Source organism: Neofelis nebulosa, chromosome 13, assembly GCF_028018385.1.
Source record: "Neofelis nebulosa isolate mNeoNeb1 chromosome 13, mNeoNeb1.pri, whole genome shotgun sequence".
NCBI classification, from domain to species: domain Eukaryota; kingdom Metazoa; phylum Chordata; class Mammalia; order Carnivora; family Felidae; genus Neofelis; species Neofelis nebulosa.
Window position 1 is genome coordinate 6,654,831 of NC_080794.1, and position 16,821 is coordinate 6,671,651.

The 16,821-nt window shown below is 39.3% G+C and overlaps 1 protein-coding gene across 7 annotated transcripts in view; it reads right to left on the reverse strand.

Moving 5' to 3' along the window:
• The window catches only part of LYST (lysosomal trafficking regulator), a 250,417-nt gene that overhangs the window by 63,800 nt on the left and 169,796 nt on the right, over positions 1–16,821 (reverse strand). For all 7 annotated transcript variants that reach the window (XM_058696217.1, XM_058696216.1, XM_058696215.1 and 4 more), the window contains 7 exons: positions 16,424–16,601; positions 14,140–14,309; positions 12,410–12,640; positions 9,929–10,095; positions 9,133–9,285; positions 3,612–3,803; positions 1,242–1,420 (listed from right to left, as the gene is read on the reverse strand). In XM_058696217.1, the coding sequence (XP_058552200.1) occupies positions 1,242–1,420; positions 3,612–3,803; positions 9,133–9,285; positions 9,929–10,095; positions 12,410–12,640; positions 14,140–14,309; positions 16,424–16,601 (1,270 nt within the window). The remainder of the gene's footprint in view (positions 1–1,241; positions 1,421–3,611; positions 3,804–9,132; positions 9,286–9,928; positions 10,096–12,409; positions 12,641–14,139; positions 14,310–16,423; positions 16,602–16,821) is intronic.

Here is a 16,821-nt window from a genome sequence, read left to right on the forward strand (position 1 = left end):
TGGTTATACTAACATTTATAACAGCAGTGCTCAAAACAGCCAAGAGATGGAAACAATCCAAATGCCCACCGATGGATGAATGGATAAACAAAACGTAATATAGACATAGAATGAATACTATTAAGCCTTAAAAAGGAATGAAATTCTGACACATGCATCAACATGAACTTGAAAATACCACGCTCAATGAAATAGCCACACACAAAAGGACAAATATTGTCTGAAATATTGTAACTTATATGAGGTGTCTAGAAAGTTAAATTCATAGAAACAGAAAGTTTAACAGTCGTTATCAGGGGCTGGGGGAGGGGTTATGAGGAGCTGTTGTTTAATGGGTACAGAGCAGTTTGGGATAATAAAAAAGTTTCGGAGATGGACAGTGGTAATAATTGCACAATAATGTGAATGCACTTAACACTAATGAATTATACCTTTAAGAATGATTAAAATAGGAAATTTTATATCACTTGTATTTTTTTAAAAAAGAGAGAGATGGATTAAGAAGCTAAAGTCATTTAAATTACCTAGGGCTTAGATGTTAAAAAAAAAAAAAAAGAACCATCAAAAGAACAATAGATTGACTGATTTTACAATATGAAAGAGAAAGAGTCATTATAAAGAATATTAAAATACTGAGTAAAACGGTCGCAAACTGACAACTACATATAAACTGAGCATCAATATGACCATCAATGTTCCTTGACAAATAACCAGACAAGCTGCTTCAACTGTGGCCCATTGGAGGCTAACCTGATCCTGATCAAATCTCCTCTATCTGGTTTAAAACTGGAATCAGTACATTTCAGACTTTATTCTTAGTTTTGGAGCTGGCTCTCCAATTACCCCCAGTCCTGAGGGCCCCAGGTAAATCATCTGGCTCTAAATAAAACCTGCAGACACCCCAATCTAGCTTAGATTTAGAGACTGGCAGAATCATGATTTATGAGTTCCGCTAGAATAAGATTGGCTTTCGGTATCTCTAAAGTGTACAGACTGATTTTTCCCCTGGGGTCGAGCGTATGTAGCCCACAGAAACCTAAGCGTGTCAGTGATGAATGGAGCCTGATACTTGTTAGCATCCTCTATACAATTGTGAAGGTGTCAGATATGTGTAAGCCAAGACATAACCTTCCTAGTAATTCATAATAATAATAATAATAATAATTCAAGAGTAAGCAGACACATAAAACAGCTACTCCTTTTGTGTAAATGAACACGTCCCATGCAATTAATTTACTTACAATAGATACTTTGAATCCTTCTACCAGGTATGTGAATATCTCCTTCTGAAATGGATTGAAAATGGAAGGCTGTTCCTGATGAACATTTTCTTCAGAAATTTCAGTCTGGGAAACTGAGGTCTTGCTTTGAGTCGCATTTTCTGGAGTACTCAAAATGTCAATAATGTCTGGATTAAACTCTTTGAATTAAAGGAAAAATAAAAAGTTAGATAACTAGCCATTACAAACGGTAAAAATATTCTATGGAATCACCAATTCCATTGTCACTATATAAATGTGCAGCGAGTGTATTAGACGTAGAAGATACAATATTCTAGAGAAAGTAAATTCATCAAAAACAATGTAGAAATTTAAACCTACGTAAGTCATACAATTCTGAACTAAATATTTACTTTACTAATGAAGATGATTTAAACTGTGAAATTATTAAAGCTCCGAGGTTCTCGTACAAACCAAACATAATGACCATGTGATATTTACATTAGCTGGATGTGCAGAGCCATTTCAGTGCAGGTGCTATACCACTAAATCTGAGCATGTGATAAAAATGGTACAATTTCAGAGTTTAGCCTGGGATCCGGTTGCCCCACGTACAAATTAGAAAAGTTAAGAAGAAGAGCCTTATTTGTATGTATTATGCTTTTCTAGTGATGAACAGTTACTGTGTTCTTCTTCCTGTTTTCTTGGGGTAACCTGAACATTTTTTTTGAATTCCATTTTGACTTATCGATAGTGCTTTTGAGGGTATCTCTCTGCATGGCTTTTTAGTGGTTACTGTAGGTATTCTGTTTTATAAGTAAATACATAAATCACTAGCCCCTAGAAAAAAATGCAAGTTGAAACCACAATGTGGTATCACTAGACATCTATCAGAATAGCGAAAATTAAAAATTGTGACAATTCCAAATACTGGTTAAGGGTGTGAAGAAAAATGCATCACTCATACATTGCCAGTGGGAATGTAAAATTTGACAGTCATTCTGAAACATTTGGCAGCTTCTTAACAAAAACACGCACACAACTTCCCTTATTGCAGGAGAACAGAGACTTACACTCACACAAGAACCTGCATGTAACTGTTTCTAGCAGCTGGCTTTATTTGTGGTAACTAAAAACTGGAAAGCAGCCCTGATGGTCTTTCAAAAGGTGAATGGCTAGGCAAACTCCAGTACATCTGTACTATGGAAAACTACTCAGCAAAACAAAGAAGCAACAAACTGCTGATATGTGCAGAAGCCAGATGACTCTCCAGAGAATCACCCTAAGTGAAAATAGCCAGTCCTAAAAGGCCACATACTGGATGATTCTATTTATGTAAAATTCTTGAAATGATAAAAAATAAATGGAGAAGAGATTAGAGGTTGCCAGGGACTAAGGAAGGGGTAGAGGTGGGAGCAAAGCGGGTGTGGCTATTAAAAAAGCGACAGGGGTGCTGTGTGGCTCAGTAGGTTAAGCATCGAATTCTTGGTTTCTGCTCAGGTCATGATCTTGCGGTTCTTGCTCTTCTCATGGGTTTCAGCTCCACATCGGGCTCTGTGCTAGCAGCACAGAGCCTGCTTGAGATTCTCTCTCTCTCTCTCTCTCTCTCTCTCTCTCTTCTCTCTCTCTCTCTGCCCCTCCCCTGCTCATGCTCTCCCTCCCTCCCTCCCTCTCAAAATAAATAAATAAACTTCAAAAAACCCCCACAAAACAAAAGGCAACAGAAGCACTCGCATGTGACAGAAACGTTCACCTTCTTGACTGTATCAATGTCTATATCCTGGTCATGACCCTCAACTCTAATTTGGCAGAACCCACTGGGGGAACTGGAGAAACGGGATATGGGATCTCTCTGCAATATTTTTAATAATGGTATGTGAATCTACCATTATCTCAAAGAAAAGTTACGAAAATATATTGGAGGTGCTGTCCTGTTTTAAACTCAGTGGTCACTCTAGGCCTGCATTTAACACATTAAGAAGTAGACTTTTATTCAAGACTATTAGTTCCAAATAAATTCTTTAAAAAAATTTGTTTAAAGTTTATTTATTTTTGAGAGAGAGAGAGAGAGAGAGACACTGAGCACGAGTAGGGGAGGGGCAGAGAGGGAGACACTGAATCCAAAACAGGCTCCAGGCTCTGAGCTGTCAGCACAGAGCCTGATGCAGGTCTTGAACCCATGCACCGCAAGATCATGACCTGAGCTGAAGTCGGATGCTTAACCAACTGAGCCACCCAGGCACCCTGCAAATGCATTCTTTTAACAGTGTAAATGTTACAAACGAAAAAATGAATGCTGTTGACAATTCTGAGACCTCATCAGTTTCCTCTTAAATTATTTCCCTTTTAAGTGCATATGTGAGCAAGCACATATTCATCCTCTAGTCCCACCTTGATAAATAATCCTGTTAACTGCTAAAATGGTGAGCCTCTGTAGTCTCTGAGCAAGCTCTGTCTCAGATGCCTGCACGGGGTTCTCCTGGCTCATTCTCCGTTGCATCATCACATGCAGTTCATCGCTTGCCACTGAGCGCATTTTCATCAGGAGAGAGTCAGTCTGAGCAAGGGGAAATTTTCGAGCACCTTCAAGTATATAAATTAAAAACATCAAATGCCAGAGTTAACAGGGATCAAGGAAATTATTTTTGCTGCAACGTTTTGATTAGTGGACCATGAAATAAATCTTCACTAATACAAAGGAAAGAGCATGATTCAGAGAAAGTGACGTTTCTCCCTCGTTAAAGAAATGCAACAGTACTTCTGATTTCAAAGTCCAAATCAGAATATTGAAGCTAGGGACATAGCTTAGTGGGATGGACATCGTTTGGCAAAGTTTGAGTTTTCTGAAAAACCAAAAGAGTTAGAAGGGTATATGTAGGTAGTTCAGAATGTTCCGACAAAACATTTTCAAATACTGTTGCACTTCCTTGTATTCCAAAATAATCAATAGGTTTTTAAAGCACATCGTGTTTCAGTAAGAACATTACTATTTCCAGGTAATTCCCATTGTTGAATTTTATAAAGTAGTTTTGAAAAGCATATATAAGTGAGATAGTGGAAAGCAGTCCAATGAAAGTGAAGAGATCGGAAAGGGGAGTGTAATTCCAGTGCTTTGCTATTGAAATGATTTGGTGCATATGCATCATTTGGAATTCAATCCTACAAAAGCGTTCCCTGAGCAGTATCTCCTCAGATTGAGCAGTTAGGAATGTCATTCCTGTATCATCACTGCACCTGCTCCGAAAGGTACCACACAGGTAGTGGATCCAGGAGGATATGGGGAGAACGAATCTTGATTTAACGGACTGAAGGGGAAAGGCATCGGAAGTTGACCATAGGAACCAAAATGACGTCTTGGTCGGTGAGGAATAATGGAACCCTTCATTGGAATTGAACCTTTGTTTTAAATGATAAAAACATGTATCAATTTCCATAAATAGCTTCCATACACATTACTTACATATGACTAAATTATGATAGGTTTTAACGACTCCTCCTGTAAGATATTTAAATATTTTAATAGCACTTTAGATCGTCCAGTATCTCAGGTACTCAGTATTTATCTATCACTTAATACATGCTGGTGGGTGGGGTTGCATTTGAGACAAAAACAAAGCAAATAAAAAATATTCATATCCAGGATATATTCAAGAGTAATACTGTCAGACTACGTCTTCGGTTTAAGTAGATTCTTCCTGATGTCTACATCTCATGCTGTCTAAGCAGCAGATAATCCTAATTCAGAGGCAGAGCAATATACTGAGCAAGAAAATGTGAGGTCTTCACAACTGCACACTTGAAAAAGAGGGAGGGCATTTCAGCACCGAGCTGGAGTAGCCTCAAATATACTTCTTTCAAAGCCTCAGTTCCCTCATATGTTAAGATGTAGATTAGAAAGTAAAATAGAGCTCATCTCAAAGGTAGATATTTGTCACTATCTGATATTTTATTAAACGTATTTGTTTACAGGTTTATTGACCATTTTCTACAGTAAAATGTAAGTTCCATGAAAGCAGATAAAATAATACCTGACATGTGGATGGTGCCCAATAAATATTTGGTGGTTGAATGAATGGATAAAGAAGGTTGTTGTATGGATTAAATAGTAAATAAAATAATGGATGTAAAACACAATGCCGATCTCATACAAAGCATCAAAAGTTGTTAATGGTTGGTATTGTTACTGATGGCTGAAATATAAAGGAAATTCAATTGTATGTGGATCATAATAACACAATGTATATATTTATATTTATTTCTGACAGTTTATATGTATGTATAGCACTTTAAATAATACCCTAATGCTTATTTCTACCTTCATGAAATAAGGTGATGCATAAAGTTTCTCATAGTGATAAGCAGACAAGTGGGAAAAAAACATATAAAAGAACGTACATTGCTATGCTGTTTGTAATAGCAAAAACAAGTAAAAAGTAAAGTAAAGGGATCAAGGGATTAAACAGTAAAGTAACACAAAGTTGTTTAATAAACACAAAGTTATTTAAACACAAAGTTGTTTAATAAAAAGTAAAGGGATCAAAGGGATTACTGTAAGACAAGTAAAAAAAAGAGAAACTTTTGGTTTATTGATAAAGATTAGGAAACAATTGATGGCAAATCAATATAATAGATTATTATGTGTTCATTAAACATAAAGAGTATTTTTATTATATGGGAAGATGTCTATAAACACATTAATTAGAAACAGAAGGTAGAGTCCGATACCATTTAGTGACATCTCTCTCTCTCATCTATACCAAAAAAAGATACAAAGGCTAAGGAATTTGAGATCTGTTAACTGGGTAGTTGGAACCATTGAGGCTGTTGAGCAAGATAATGGCACACGAGCCAGGCTGTAGAAAGATTAATCTGGCAATCCAAGAGTATCTAAGAGTATGAGAACTTAAAATCTACATATGACAAAATGCTGCTGAAGAAGCTTCGGTCCCATGCCGTGGATATCCTGGCGCTGACAGTCTGAGGAGACCTGTCGATGACCAGCGCAGGGGGTGTGTGGCCAGAACAAGCTGCAGCTGCCGGCTGTCCCCACGAGCCCTGCTGGAGGTGGGGGGGTGGCCGTGGGGCTGGGGTGTCACATGTCTCAGCAGTGTGCAGTAAATGCTAAGTGAGTCTATTTAGGAAAAAACCATCTCCCCAAAACATTGACCACTAATGAGAACAGCTTGCTTCAAATCTTGGAAGGAACAGCTTATTATATCTCAATGATGGACATGACGGCAGTATAAATCCTTCTTAGTAACTTAGCATCGTGAGCGGATAGACCTAAATAGGCTGTTATAACCATGCTGCTCCAAGGCACAGGAGCTCTGGTATCTTGCAGCTTTTGTACCTACGGCATACAAAGCCAATACCCTTTTGACTGAGAATGAAGAAATAAAACACAGTCTTTCCCAAATATCTGTGTAGAACAGTGCGGAAGGAATTACAAAGCAACAGCATAGCACAGATAAAGTGGTATTTTTCAACTGGATTCAGAGACAGGATTTAAATAAGGGCCGTAGTCAAACCACGAAGAATTGGTGGGAGAAACCCACAAGAGATGGTCCTAGAAACACGACAGGGCTGGAATGAGCGGATGTGCTGTCGGACACGGAGGGAGGAGTGTGGGTGCTCCTGTTCCAGCAGGAACTTATTCCAGTGCTTCTATAAAATACAGGAACTGGTCTGGTGCACTTTTAAGGTCTTTTTTTTTTTAATCAAGCTCGAACTCTGTAGGGCTCTACAAACCTCATGCGGCTTACAGCAACTGCATTTACTCAGATACAGCGACAAATTTAAGCTCAGGATAAGAGACCAGAGGAGTCAGGAAAAAAAGGAGAGTAAGGTTTAAAGAAAGGACTAAAAGTCCGTCATGCACTTTAACAGGACTCACACAGACAAAAAATAAAAAAGGACAGGCTTGGAGTTCCGCAGGGCTCTGAGGCTCAAGGTGATAAAAATTCTGGTATCAAAAGAGAGAGATGACAGACTGTTAGAGAAATCACAGAACAAAGAGAGAACAGCAAGAGCACTGCTGTGGCAGCCCTGGCGTGAGCGGATCAAAAACGAAACCACAGATCTAGGTACAAAAGCGCAGAAGAAATGGACATGGGAATGAGAAACGTCGGCAGGAAAGAAACGGCTCCTGTGACTCAACGATACTGGCAACAGAGCATTTTCCTGTATCAAAGGGGGGTGAATTCCATCTCAGCAGTCACTGACTATCTAAGGAACCCTGCAATGGAAAGGTGGTTCGAAAGCCATCGTCTGGCATGTGGTCAGCTGAGCATGACTGCTAGACTTGGTGAAAGGCAGAATGCTACCTAGACAAGAGAGGAGGTCAGTTCAAGAGGAGAGGCTGAGTTCAGATGTCACATTAAAGAAGGATGTACAGGGGCAATAAAGTTGTGTGGCTGTCTTAGAAGTTTTAGTTACATAGCTTATATTTAGCATAATCTAAACATGCTACTGCAAAAAAATGTATATTTAATAGCTTTTCTCTACAAATGAGTTTTTCACATGGTTGTAAAATTTCGCATAGCACTGAACAAAACAAAGTTGTTTAATACAGGTAGAAGAAAGATTTGGATTTAATTTAAAAAAATTTTTTTAATGTTTACTTTTGAGAGAGCGAGAGAGACAGAGTGTGAGTGGGGGAGGGGAAGAGAGAGAGGGAGACACAGAATCCGAAGCAGTATCCAGGCTCTGAGCTGTCAGCACAGAGCCTGACGTGGGGCTCAAACCCACAAACTGCGAGATTATGACCTGCACCAAAGTCAGACACTCAACCTACTGAGCCACCCAGGCTCCCCTGATTTCGATTTAATTTAAAGGCCCTTAAGATTGTAAGGGTGATTAAACTTCAAACAAATTACCAACTACTCTGGGGATACGCGTGTGCGTTTGTGTGTGTATATACATGCTGTATATCCGTATCCATCCATATATATGTATGTGTATATGTGCATGTGTGTATAGATCCTATGTGTGCGTGGGGAGGTGTTTATACTGTCTTTCCGGATCGTGTGCATAAATGTCACAGAAGATTTTGCGGGAAAAATAAGGAAGGCTAACGATATTGACACTTGCCGATATGTGCTAAATCACAGCAAGTCCTGATGTCACATGCACGCTACCCACACCCGAGCCACCGTCTTCTCCCGTCTGGACTGCTGCAGTAGCCTCCTACCTGGACCCCTACATTTCTTGCTCTCCGCTAACCCACTCTCTACACACAAGCCAGAGCGGTCTTTACAAAATGGAAACCTGCTTACGTTAGAACTCCCCCTTAGGATAAGATCGTTAACGCGGCCCGTATGATTATCTATGCACTGGCCCGTGCCATCCTATACAGCCCCATCTGGCATCGCTCTCCTAAATCTCTCCAGAGTATTCCACTCTGGCTAAATGACTTTATTTCAGTTCCCTGAAGCTTAGCCTTTTCCTGCTGTGCAACATTCCTTCTGCCTGGAAAACTCTTTCTCTGACTCTCTACCTTGCTAGCTCCTTTCTCTCACCCTTTACATCTACACTGAAATCTCACTTCCTCAGATACTTCCCTAACTCCTGATGTAAACCACGTTGCCTATTAGAGTCTCTACTCGGATCCTCTACATTTCTCTACTATTTTGTAATCCCCACAAGTGCAGAATCTGTGTCTGCTTCCAATCATCACTGTATCTTCAACATTTACACAGTGCTTGGCACACAGTAGTTGCTCAAGAGATAACTGAACAAGAACAGCACTGAAAGAAATCAGTAGAATGGTTTTTCCAGGGAGGAAACCTTTCTCAAATTTTGTAGTTTAACTTTTTAAACTAAAAGATATTTTAAAAGTGTGAATGGCATCAGAGTACAGGAAAGTCACGCCACCCTCAATTTATAATTATTAAAATATTATTTCAGTACTCACCAGCGATGCTCTTCCGCGGTTGAAATATTGCATGATGAGGAGGAGAGGGTAACCGGAATGTATCTGCAAGGTTTTCAGAGTCATGATTTGCTGTGGTCCTTATAAATTCCATAGCAGCTTGGAGAACTCTAAACTGCAGTGCAACAGCCATACCTGAAAACAGAAGACACTAGAATGTTTTCAAGCTATGTGGATGTTAATTTTTTACACTGAGTTGCTTTTTATTTTCATGCAACATCTAAACTGCCAGTAATGTTTTATTAGACATAGATTTTAAATTTTTGATCAATATGGGTTCCTGATAGTAGTAAACATTTTTAAACTGCCTTTAAAAGAAATTTTAAAGCAAATTTCCAAATGATCACTATAAAAAAAAATTCAATGGAAAAAAACTAGCTCACAAATTTATTTCCTCTTACATCGTCGTCTTAAAGAACAGGCTTTTAAATATATAAGGCCAAACTGAACCAGAAATTGTCACATTTCATAGTTAATATTTGCCATTAAAGAAAACTAAAGAGGATTTTTATTCAACATAAACCTTTTAGTTCTACTTGGTAAAAAAAAAAATCAAACTTTTTTTAATGATGTATTGCCAGCTACTGATCATATGAACGTATCGTTTGTTTAATTTTTGCCACCTAAAAGACTTCTTTTTAAAGCTGATAGATATTATCATAAAGTGAAGGATGAACCTTCAGTAAAATAGCTTCCACAAGAAAGAGATTTGGTTCAAATGACATTTTTGGCTCCTCTATAATCCCAACCCCGGAGATCCATAAAAACAAAATCTTACTTTGTGTCCTCTTGTTTTTGCTATTTTGAAGATAGCCAAGCAGTACGATGAGGTCTTCGATGACTCTAAAATACTGGGGGCCTGAGGAACTGCAGGCATGAATGGTCACTGCTACGAAAAGCTGTTGTATATCACAAGCAAGCAATTTGTATTCATTCAGAGGAACGCTAAAGAAAAAGAACAGAAAATTTAAGGCAAAGAGAACTGGTTTAAATTCTTGTTCTTCCAGCATTTGCTCACCCATTCAGTATTTATTCGTGCCTACTGGATGGTGGGGAGTTTGAATTGCATGCTAGAAACAGAAATGAGAAAACATGCTTTGACTCCTGTCAAAAAGTCTATTGTCTTTTCTTTTTAAATGTTTGTTTATTTATTTATTTTTGTGTGTGACAGAGAGAGAGAGAGCGCGAGTGACAGACAGGCACTGAGAGAGAGAGAGGGAGACACAGAATCCGAAGCAGACTGCAGGCTCCGAGCCGTCAGCAGAGAGCTCGACGCAGGGCCCGAACCCACGAACCGTGAGATCGTGGCCTGAGCCGAAGTCGGATGCTCAACCGACTGAGCCACCTAGGTGCCCTGAAAAAAGTCTACTGTCTTGAAGAAGACCAGACAAGGAAAGAGAGAACTATGAACAGTAAATGGTGGTAAGTGTAACAACAGGGATTGACACACTATACACCATGGGAACACATAGATCCCACATAGACCCCAGGAAAAGTGAAGATTTAGTAGGTGTGAACAGGGACGTTCTGAGATGGCTCCTCAGAGAAGGTGAATTTGAATGCATTACTTCATCTCTCTGAATCTCACACCAAGTTATAGTTATTTTAAGGATTAAAGGAGATAATAGATTTGAACATCTGTTAATCAGTTATAAATAATAAATATGAATTAGTTACTTCTGTCCCTCAATTAAAAAAAATTTTTTTTAATGTTTATTTTTGAAGGAGAGACAGAGTGTGAGTGGGGGAGGGGCACAGAGAGAGGGAGACACAGAATCCGAAGCAGGCTCCAGGCCCTGAGCTGTCGGCACAGAGCCAGATGTGGGGTTCGAACTCACGAACTGTGAGATCACGACCTGAGCCGAAGTTGGAGGCTTAACCGACTGAGCCACCCAGGCACCCCTGTGCCTCAATTTTTAACTTTGATAACCTTAGTATATGATAGTAAGCCTGAATACTTCTCACCATTTATTTTTTCCAAATCAAGCCAAGAGTTGGAAATGGTAACTGTTTGGGGTCAATTAATAGGGTAGCATGTAACGACATTCAGTAAGTTCAAGTTATTAAAACAAAACAACAAACAACACACTACTTTCAGAAGCCCGTAGGCAACTCTTCCCAAGTGTTGTGTTATAACACATGCATTGTGTTATAATCAAGACTACGTATTTTGAGGAAATAAAATACTTTGTATTTCTTATATGCCCAGCACACAAATCCTGAACTGAATAGGTACCCCCCAAAAATTGAACGGAACTCAGTACAAGGAGTCTCTCTTGTACTCAGAGGGCCTCCCTGGCTTCTGCCTTCTCTTAAAGGTTACTGTCTGCCTTCTCTTAAAAATTATAGATAATATTTAATGCCTTAATGTACAGTAATGTGCTTCTGGAGATTTATATTTTAACATTACGCTAATAAAAATGGTATGCTGTACATCATAAATGCAGAAACCAAAGGCACAAAATCCAAGTAGAAATATAATCTCCTCACATATTTTTTAAGGCTGTTAATCAATTTGGTAGGCAGCCATTTGCCAATGTACTTCTGGAAATGAGAAATTAATTTATGGTAGTAGAAAGTAGGAGAGCATCATAGTTCAAAACATAAGTGTTTGAAGGGAGACAGGTTCAGTTTTAAACCCTGTGCTACCCACTAGCTATGTGATCTTCAACAAGGCTCTCTCTCTTTCTCTCTCCAGTCCTCAATTTCCTATTCCTTCTGGGGATAATAACTTTTATAAGACCATTGTGGAAGCGTGGTAAATCTATTTAAAGACAGTTAAATTTATTCAACTTGCCTTCAGGTTCTAAACACCTAAAAGTAGGCCATATACACATCTTCCTTTTCAGTAAACTTGTTGAAAATGATAGAAAATATGCCCCCTCCAAATACAATTTAATTAATCCAATCTAATTAGTTTGGTAGGAAGGATATTCTTTGAAAGTGTTTTGAAAAATCGGATGCTTTAATGTAACCTATTACTAAAGTCTTTCCTTTCTAAAGTATTTGTCAGATGACACAGTTTTGTTTTTATTTTTGTTTTAGTTTTTTGAGAGAGAGACTGAGCGCAAATGGGGGAAGGGCAGGGTGGCAGGAAGACAGAGAATCTTAAGAGGCTCCACGCCCAGTGGGGAGTCAACACAGGGCTTGATTCCATGACCCTGGGATTATGACCCGAGCCCATATCGGATGCTTAATTGACAGGGCCACCCAGGCGCCCCTCAGATGATGAAGTTTTAAATAATGATTTAAAACTTACTTTTCTTCTAATCCATTCAGGGCTGCTACTGTATTACATAACACGTACAGTAGACCATTATCCAATAACATATCTGCTACCTTAGAACAAGAATTTAATATTTGGAGAAGAAGTAGGAGAGCACTATGCAAGAGCATGTTGTCATATAGAGAGGTCTCTATTAGTCCCAGAACAGGAATGACAGACCACTTCTGAAACAGTCCCATGTTTTTCACATCTTCCAGATCAAATCTGCGATAAAGAACACACAATTAAGAGCACGTTAGAAGCAATTAACCACTAAACAAGGAGAAAGGATTGCAGTGTGGGTCATTCTGTTAACTTGATTTTGAAGCTATAAAAAATAAACGTGGAGAGAAAGGAATCTCAACCTGTAAGATCACTGACCTCTCCAATAAAATACAAGTATTGCTAGAAGTCTGTCCCAAGTTTGTAAATATACAACATTCAAATGAAATATGATACAATTTCATGGTTTTTAAAATTTTTAAACTTATTTATTTTGAGAGAGAGAGAGAGAGAGCAAGAGCGAGCGAGTGCGTGTGTAAGCGGGGGAGGAGCAGAGAAATAGGGAGAGAGAAAACCCCAAGCAGGTTCCGAGCCGTCAGCGCAGAGCCCAGTGTGGGGCTTGATCCCACGAACCGTGAGATTGTGACCTGAGCCGAAATCAAGAGCTAGATGCCTCACAATTTCATGGTTTTTAATTGACTTGCTTTAATTTGTCCACAGGCCCCTTATGTGTCCAAAAGAACCCTACTTCAGGGGTCTATATAACAAGTGCACAGGAAGTTATTGTTAATTGACTATTAATAAAACTATTAACAATAAACTAGCATACAATTACTAGCATAATCATGATAACATACAACATACATAATTTATATAATAATTATATACTATTCCATTAACATACAATAATAATGATGATGGTGATGATGATAGTATCCGAGAGACAGTGAACTAGTAAAAAGAGTTCTGGTGAAAGGAACGAACCCTGAGTTCCTGTCCCGAGACTATTTGCCTCTGTGATGGAAGGAAATGTAAGCATTTTGTACCTTATTTTCCTTAACTGTCAAATACGTGTGGTGACATCTGCCCTACTTTCTTCTCAAAGCTCTTGTGACAATCAAGTGAAATACTGCAGAATTGCTTTGACAGAGCTAAAAGCTGTATGCAGATGAAAGTACTGTTGTCATTACTGCAATCAGTAAACTCCTCAAGGTCTGAGTCGGTCTACTTAATAAGCAGAAGACACCTAATAACGAGGAGACACGCATTTCTCACTGCTTGAACACAGACGGGGATAACAGTTGCACTTCGTGGCCCAACCAGGAATTCCAGGTGAGGGATGACTCTTCTCCCAGATGACCTGGAGGCCGAGGGACGGGGGAAGCCTCTCTAAGGGTCAGTCATGTGATCTACTGCTGGGACAATGGGAGCCACCTTCTTTTCAGTTACCCTCCTCGTGTTAACACTACATGTCAAATCCTAAACGATCACCTGCTTTCCTGTGATGAAGCACTGGTTTCTAGTTTGTAACTAGTGAATGAAATACAAAGGCAGAAGTTAGAAACAATACCACATGGAAAATAATAAAGTGATTCACCTGGAAGTACTTTTAGAGGATTTTTTCTAAAAATGACCAAATAACTTTGTTAAGAGTCCGCTTAACAAATTTTATTTTTAAGACAAAAGATCCCCAATGACGGTGGAGGGAAGAAACCACTTACTCTTCATCAAGGCCAATACGTCGACCAAAGAACATTTCAATGAAGCATTCTAACAATTCCTGAGTTCCCCGGTGAAGATACAACTGGTTGGCTAGCAAGGAGAAGCCACGGTTCTTTAGGAATTTATCTTTTTGTTCCTTAGAAGCTCTATTAAAATATGCATCTAATAGCTAAGAAAAAAAAATTAAGACAATTTACATAAGGCACTAAAATTTTATATAATGTACACAGATCAGACAATACTTGTAAGTTGTTATTTAATTTCATATGTATAGAGCACAGAAAGCTAAAAAACAATGCCAACTCCATAGCAAACCAAAAATAATCTTTGTTTCTGACTAGTTTGGAGTGCTCATGCTGACTTTATCTTGGAGACCTTAATACTTTCGTTATGGGGAAACGAACATTTCAGTTGAGCACTGACACCTGGTAGATTGGTAACCTTAGTCGAGTAGAAGTACAAAAGCTGTGCTTTATTCTGAAGGAAACAAATCGGCGAGCCCTGTACTATCCTCTCTCTCCACACGCGTGTGTGTGTGCGTGCACGTATGTATCTCTCCTAGACTTCGACTTCCAGACTTCCGGATGGATTCCATCCTGAGCACAGAGCCCTATCTCCACCCTTCCCTAGCATCTTAAATGCAACGTGTGTAAAACTCAATTACTTATTTTCTTTCCACACTCATGTCTTTCGTGGTTCCCGTCTGAGAGCACACAGCAGTGCCACGCTCCTAGACTTCACGGCTAATTTTATCGGTGGCTCCTCCGGTCCTGATTCCTTACGTGTGATCACTCATTCCAGCGAATGCCTCTCAAACCTGGGTGCGCTCTGACTTGCCGCTTGCCCGAACCAGGAACTCATCATTCTCCCCTGGACTACGGTGCAAGCCTGCTAAACAGAACACTTCCACGTCTCTCTCCCCTGCGATCACTCCCTCACAGTGGTGACAGACTGACTGTTCTTCCCCAAACACACATCTGTTTGCTGCCCTACTTAAAAAGCTTTCTGAGTTTATAGCACAACACAAGATACACTTTTTGTATGGATCCTTCTCTGGTTCCCCCCATCACAATTAACTGCTTTTCCCACGCTCCCATTCTTCTGTATTAATATTCCGTTGAAGCACTCATCACCAGAAGTCCTTACGTTTTACTTAGTGGGGTCTATGTCTCTCTCCCTCACTGGACTATAAGCTCGTTGAATGCGGGGCTTCTATCATTCCACCTTGTATCTACTTAGCAACTAGCCCAGTGTTTTGTACCTGGGATGGAAGCTCAAAAAATACTGGGTTGAATTGCAAGTGATTAAAAAACATCCTACATCAGACGAACTAAAGAAAATGAGAATCGTTACAAGACCCTTACAATATTGGCCTGTTTTCAAACGGAAAGCATTCATATGAAACGCTTATTCATTCGACACTACGCTTCGTCCCTGGTATATACTAGACACAAGCTGCCCGCCCTCATGGAGCGGAGACTCCAGTGTGGGAGACTGAAAGATCAAGCACACAGGTCAACTAAAAAGATAATTACAAGACAAAACGAGGATGCTATGATAGGATAAATGAGGAGTAGGGTGCTAGAGGGAAGCTGTTCGGAAAGGTGATCAGGTCTCCGGAAAGGTGACACCTGAGCTAAAACCTGAAGTAGATGTTTAAGATTTGATACTACACTTCAGGGAAGGTTTCCAATGAACTATGTGTTCCTTATAATTGGTAGACTTAAAAAACATATTGATATGAATCAATATATGGAGGAGAGCTTAAAATTGCATGATAATTCATATAAAAATACGAGAAAGAAGGAACCAACTACGGTTGACCCTTGAACAACATGAGGGTTAGAGGTGCCAGCCCCCCCCCCACAGTTGTAAATCTGCATATTACTTGACTCCCCCAAAACTTAACTACGAGTAGCTTACTGGTAACCCGAAACCTTCCTGACAACAGAAACAGTTGAGTAACACACATCCTGTATGTTGTATGTATTCTATACTGTATTCTTACAATAAACTAAGCTAGAGAAAAGAAAGTGTTATTAAGAAAATCATAAGGAAGAAAAAATTTATCTATAGTACCGTATTGTACTTATAAAAAAAAAAGTCCGCATATAAGTGGACCCACGCAATTCAAAGCTGTGTTGTTCAAGGGTCAGCTGTGTATCAGTTCATTCTTCCTTAGACTAAAGTTTTAGGTCTACTTTAACAGATACATTCAAGTTTTAAATCAAACGTACATTTATTTTTCTGAATTAAAACAACGCATCTAGAATTGGCCCTTACTTTAATAACTCCTTGTTGTATAGCAGGTGATGGGTGGTTCACGAGGACTAAAAGCGTGTCTGCCTGGATGAGCTTGTCCATCACATCTGGAAGCATAACATCAGGCAGGATGAGAAGGACTCCACTGAGGAGCTCGTATAATCCACAGCAGATAGGTACCAGACAGTCTTCCGTTACGCTAAAACAGAGACCCCAGAAGTCTCGTGAACACAGTATCAGGAAGAAAAGCACACGGTGATTTCCTTAAGAACTGTGAGGAGCAGTAGTAATTTCAACATGTGAAACCAAAGGTCACACAATTAAAAAAAAATGTTGACCTGTGACTAACAACCTTGCCATCACTTGTTACCATTTTATTTCTCACCGATCTACTTTAGGCACAGGGTCCACTAAACACC